The following is a 5,910-nucleotide window of genomic DNA, read 5'->3' on the forward strand; positions in this document are numbered from 1 at the left end:
GATGGAAATCATCAGGAAGAAGAGCTGAGCATGCCTGTGGGAATGTCTTGGTTAGGTCAGCTGAGGGGCTTTAACTGTCCACTGTGGGTGGATCCATTCTCTGGGCTGGGATTCTAAGATGTAGAAAAAGAAAAAAATAGGCTGAACACATTCATCAACCTATGCTGTTTTAATTTTGTATCACTTTTTATTATTTCTTTTCATTGCATGAGAGATTGTGTGTATATGTGTCTGTGTGTTTGTGTGTGTGTGTGTCTGTGTGTGTGCATGTGTGTTCAGAAGACATGGTCACCTGTAGAGATCAGAGGACAACTTACAGGAATCAAGCCTCTCCTTCCTTCAGTGAGACTTGAGAACTGAACTCAAGGTCAGGCTTGGTGACAAGCTGGTTTACCCTGAGGCTTCTGGTTGGCCCAGTCTGTGCTGCTTGACTGTGGATTTGAGGTGACCAGTTCCATCTAGCTGCTGCCACCTTGGTTTCTTGACAGACTGTGGTCTGAAACTGTGAGCCAAACTCCCTCCTTCCTTAAGTCGGATGCCAGAGTATTTTAGCAGAGCACAGAAAATTAACGCACTAGAAGATCCCGTCCTTGGGGGTCTCTAGTTGCTCCACTATAGGGAAGAGAAAGCGCCATTGTTACCAACAGGGTGGCTCCCTGAGTGAGAAGCACACTAGATGCACCCACCCTGACCACTTGACTCAATCCCAAAATCCAGGTAAAACTGGAAAGAGCTCTGTGTCCATAAAGTTGTCCCATGACCGCCACACCTAGGCCGTAACTTGTGCATTTCTGCATAAACATAGTGGTGTAACCATTACATTTTTAAAGTTCCTTGGCTCTATCTTGCTATCTGCCCAGCCCCTAACATGTGGTCAGACCACCTGAAAAAGCTCCCTCCAGGTCATGAGGGGCCAACAAAGCACAGCAAACCATAAGATGGTTGGTCAGTATGTATTTAAGGAAAATGGGTTCCAAGTTCAAAGAAAGGAAATGGACCCTGCCCAAATGGAGTCCCTGGTGCTTCCCTTCCAGCAATAATGAAGCCCAGAAAGTCAGCAAAGGCTCAGTGCAGGACAGCTGGCAGGAGAGGAGGCCTCTCCACTTTGTGTCCTGCTGGGATTCTGCTCATTGCTCCAGGGCACAGTCAAAGCCCTGAGCTTTCACACCCAGTGCCCAGGGTCACAGCTCAGTCCCAGTCCTGACTGTGGCAGGGCCCAGGGAGCTGTGCTATGTAATGGGATGTGGTGTCAGATTGCAGTCTCTGCAGATTTTGAATTCAATTAGAAGTCTTCCTGAAGTACTGATTACAAAAAACAACAGCATCCAATTTTTGAATTTGGGGTTATTCTGCAACCCTGAGTTAAATCCATGCACAGTACCGGGCTCAATCAAAAAGAGAGACTGGTTTGTGGGATCCAGCCTGGCCTGTCACAGCCCACCAAAGTGTCCTGGATGCCTCAAGCCCCACCTCCACCTACAGAACTGCCCCTCCTTAGGAACACCCAAGAGCTCCCAGCAAGAGCTAGATCCAAAAGGAGAGGAATGCAGAGAGAACAGCCAATCAGGCCGGAGGTAGACAAGAGGGTCACTGAGTTGAGGGGTACCAGCCTGGGTTCCAGCAGCCCTCAGCAGAGGTGGCATGCTGGACAGCCAGCACCATGGGGTTTGCACTTTGAGGCTGTCTTGATTACCTTTTGATCAGGGCATATTCTCCTACATTGTGGCCACCATGTTCCCATTGAACAGTGAAACCCTACACCCTGGTCCTTAGAAAAACAGTGGGGGAGACCTAGGGTGGGGAACTAGGCTGGGGGAGGCTCTGACAGCTTCTGTGTTTTCTGAGGGGACATGATGGAGGAGCTACCCACCCTAGCTCCACCCTGTCAATGAGTTAGGCTTCTCAGGGAGGGATCTTCCCGTCAGCCCCCCACGTCCTCCTGGACTAGAAGCCCAGCGGTGACAGTCACACTGCCCAAAGCCCTAATGACCCCTCACAGTCCTGCTTCCCCAGGAGTTTCTCAGACTCTCCTGACAGAGTCCAGCCTGACAGCCAGTGCTCACCAGATGGGGCTCTTGGACCTCACATGGCTCTCCATGAAAGTCAGATGCCATGCTCCTTGGGCACCAGCCCATCAATGTTGCTGTACATTTTCCCACCTCTCTGCTGTCAGCAGGGCTCCTCAAGCCCACACAAGGCCCATTCACAGACAGGCTGAGCCAGAGGACTGCTAAAGGGCTTTATTTGGTGTCAGGTGGGGAAGGGGAGGACAAGGTGTGAAGGAGGGGGAGTGGGGAGTTTAGTCCAGGAGAGGTGTGGTACAGGGATGTCCCAGTCAGGTTTGGGCAGCAAGGCTTGCTCAGCAGGTGCACACCTGGGTAGCTGCTGTGACAGAGAGAAGAGAGATAAGTCCCCCATTCTGCAGGAGCAGCAGTCAGGGGAGTCATGGACAAGGAATCCCCAGGGAACATATGGGTCAGAGATCTTTTTTCCCCACATTTCTGTGTTGTCCCTTCTAGGGCTGGAACCCTCTGAAGAGATCCCACACCACTCCCATGAGCAGGCAACTCGTTGCCTACCTGGAGAAAATGGGAAGAACAGGGCAAGGTAGAGACCAGGGACTAGGAGAGATCATGACAAAAAGGAAGGACTTCCTAGCTGTCCTGGAAATGACACTCAGGGTCACCTCCCTGGTGACAACATCTGTCTGTGGGGATGGGATGAGGACCAGGGCATCCTGAGTCCCACATTCTAGGCTTTTCCACATTCCTACAGGTGGGTCGGGGTGGGGAGACTTACCCTAGTCGCTTTCAGGCACACAGTGCTCTGTAGAAACCAAAAGAAACACAGGGGTGAGAAAGGCCCTGTAGAGGACCCCATCACACCTGAACTCAGACCCTCCCGCAGCCAAGACCTGAGCAGGGCCTGGCAACCCTGGGAGAGGTGACAGGACCTTGAATGTACAGTGCAGAAACCAGGGATACAGAGAGAGCAAGGGAGAGAGTGGACAGAAGAACAGGAGACTTGGAAGTCCATGGGGACCCCGAGGGACAGAGGCACAGAATGTGACATTGTGACCCTGAGGAAGTGACTGAGATACCACAGAGACACAGGGGACACGGACAGACAGGAAACAACACATAAGGGACAATGAGACCAGGCACAGAGAGGACACAGAAGCACAGAGACAGACATGGTTTGGGGGCACAGACAGGTTCCAGTGACATAGGGGACTCAGGAGAGACAAGGACAGCCCTGTTCTCACCATGTATCTCTCGTACAAGGATGTTTTCCACTTTGAGTCCCTTACTCAGTACAAATTTCTTAAATTCTTCCATGGCCTCTGGGTTTTCCTCAGGGTTTCTCCCTGTTGGGAGGTGGGGCAGGCTTAAGGGGTGGGGCTCAGCTCTGCAGAGAGCCAGAGACATAGTGAAGGGAGCATTAACCAGCACAAAGGTTGAGAGAGGACCCTGGCTGTTAACAACGGACTGGTGTGGACACCCAGACACTGAGAGACCCTCTGGCCCTAGGGAGAACCTCTGCAGACTTACAGGTCACTCCACAGACCGGTAAGAGCCCTGAATCTCAGGGGCATGAGGCTGTCCCCTGACACTCGAGGATCCCTACCTACCATAAAGATCTCTGTGAAGACATTCCCTATGACCTGACCCTTGACTGAGATCCCTGGAAGTGGCATTTGCTGGCTCCAGGGGTGGAGACTGTTCCTGAGAGCTCAGGTCTCCAAAGGCCACAAAAGGCCCAGGTCCACCCAGTTTTAGTCACTTTTTTCTTTGGATCTCACACATTTCCTGGGCAGTACCCTGGGCACAGCACTAAGAGGCTTCCCAGTCCCCAGTGCCAGGCATGTCTGCTGGAAGCAGAGACCAGACACAGGACTTGGGGCCCACGTGGCTCCTCACCGATGAGCTTTCCCACGCCAAACAACGTCCCAGGGAGACGGCCTTCACAGTAGATGATGTAGTGGTCCTTCACTGGCAGCTCTTTAATATAGATGGTCCTCTTATCGTAAACTGCAGGTTAAGAGAAATAGATCTCAGTGTCTTATCCTTGAGGCACCATTGCAGACCATGTGAGGGAACACCTTGGAACTCTTCGGTGGTCATTCCAGAGACCTGACTAGTGTAGCCCTGGCCTTTCTATCGTGTCCATGCTTAGACAGGAGCCATTTCTTGGAAGATGTCAAGCCCAACTAAGATGTTCAGAGAAGGTTGCTGAGGTAGGACCCAGGCCTGAGCATCCATCTCCCTGCCTGGCTTTCGGCTCTTTAGCATTGTTTTCTCATGGGTCAAGAGCTGAGATCCAGGCAGGGGCCCAAGAGCCAGTCAGTTTCTAGGGCTGACTACACAACGACCTCTATATCTGGTGCGTGGAAAGTGAGTGGGTGGTCAGTCCTACAAGCTGGACCAGAAAGAACCCATCTATCCTGAGCTGTTACTGCAGGACACCCTAGGACACAGGGACTCACAGGAGGTGTATCTGCCAGGCTCATCAGTTTTCTTCAGCAGGATTTTAACGTCATGGCACTGACCGTTCTTCCTGTAAACACAAGGCCACAGTCAGGCTGCTCCTGCAGCAGAGCGGAGCCTCTCAGCTCTTTTGGTGAATCAGCCCTGGTCAGGGGATCTCCTAAATTCCATGTTCCTGCTTTAGGGAACTGCTTGGGACTGTGTCCCCTCAAAGGCAGGAATCCTTTAGTTTCCAAACTCAGCACATAGCCAGGACAGCAAGGGAGAGACTAACAACTACAGAAGCCCACATTTGGGGACACGTACCAGAATATAACTTCAGACTCCATGTCTCCTCCTTCCAGGGCTGTTACCTTCACAGGGAAAACCTTCGAGGGTATCTTGTGACTGGGTATGCTGCCGTTGTGTATCATGGCCTTTGGATACCAGGTCCCAGAGTACTGCAGGAGACAAAGCTTTGAACATGCCCAATCGTGGCCCTCTTCCTATCCCAGCCTCCAGCATATGGGCTAGCACCTGAATAGACTCTCAGAGCCCAGGCTGCAGCCACTGAGAAGGGCTAACCCTGTATGTCCAAGGACCTTTGGTCAGAAAACAGATACCAGAGCTTCAGGCTACCCAACCCCATGATGATAGAAAGTGTGTGCTCCCCATCCAGGTATCTAAAGTCTTAATTCCTACACCTCAGCATGGGCTGAGTGCCCTTGTCTATGAGGCCTTCTAACTCTGGGTATGATGTGAACAAGGACCCCACACCAAAATCTGCTTTCTATTTTAAACCTGTATCTTCAGGAGGATACCCATCTTGTGTTAGAATAGTGGAAGCCCAGTTCTGACTGCTCAGTGCAAGGTCAAATTCAGCCTTCAAGGAAACATGCTGTACCTCATCTCAAATCTACCAGCACCAAGCAGAAGGCCAGGGCTTTATCCCACCCCTCCCCACTGACGTTCCCCTCCTCACATCCTCCTGGTCATATGATGGAGCTTCCTGGGCCTTCAGGACAGCCACCAGCCCCAGAAGCATGAAGGTCAGGAACAGGCTCTTCATCTTCAGTCGCTAGCTGGGCTCTCACACAAGGCAGGTCACCTGGGGAAGGTCTGCTCTGGCTGCTCACACGGTGCCCTTTATATCCCCCATGCCCAGGGATGTGTGCCCACTTGGCACTGACCACGTCCCTCCCGTCCTTCTCTCATGGCCAAATCCACATCCATCATGGAGGTGGAAGGTTGTTGTTGTTGGGATCTGATGACAATGAACTCAATGTCACCAACAGATGAAGAAAGACACACAATGCCCTGCAATGTCTGCGCCACCAAGACTTGTGCTCACAAAGGACCCTGGGAAGACGAGTGAGTCAGGGGCAGGGAGGCTACTCATTGGGCAGGGAGGGAAGGAGGGCCGGACTTCCCTTCACAGCCCTGT

The 5,910-nt window shown here is 52.0% G+C and overlaps 1 protein-coding gene across 1 annotated transcript; it reads right to left on the reverse strand.

The window, feature by feature from the left end:
- Window positions 1–574: 574 nt before the first annotated feature.
- LOC148118682 (odorant-binding protein 2a-like) lies at window positions 575–5,575 on the reverse strand. Its single transcript, XM_087899951.1, has 6 exons — window positions 5,449–5,575; window positions 4,794–4,927; window positions 4,487–4,557; window positions 3,921–4,031; window positions 3,194–3,367; window positions 575–612 (listed from the first exon to the last, which is right to left on the reverse strand). The coding sequence occupies exons 1-6, from the start codon at window positions 5,533–5,535 to the stop codon at window positions 575–577; spliced, it is 615 nt and encodes a 204-aa protein (XP_087756077.1). The 5' UTR covers window positions 5,536–5,575.
- Between the last annotated feature and the right edge of the window lie 335 nt (window positions 5,576–5,910).

The sequence above is a fragment of the Myodes glareolus genome, chromosome 21 (genome assembly GCF_982192425.1).
Source record: "Myodes glareolus chromosome 21, mMyoGla1.1, whole genome shotgun sequence".
NCBI classification, from domain to species: Eukaryota; Metazoa; Chordata; class Mammalia; order Rodentia; family Cricetidae; genus Myodes; species Myodes glareolus.

Coding starts and splice junctions, on each gene's coding strand:
- LOC148118682 (XM_087899951.1), bottom strand. CDS start 5,535: ATGAAGAGCCTGTTCCTGACCTTCATGCTTCTGGGGCTGGTGGCTGTC. Junction 4,558..4,793: donor GAGTCTGAAGTTATATTCTG/GTACGTGTCCCC, acceptor TTGTGTTTACAG/GAAGAACGGTCAGTGCCATG. Junction 3,368..3,920: donor TGGCGTGGGAAAGCTCATCG/GTGAGGAGCCAC, acceptor ACCTCCCAACAG/GGAGAAACCCTGAGGAAAAC.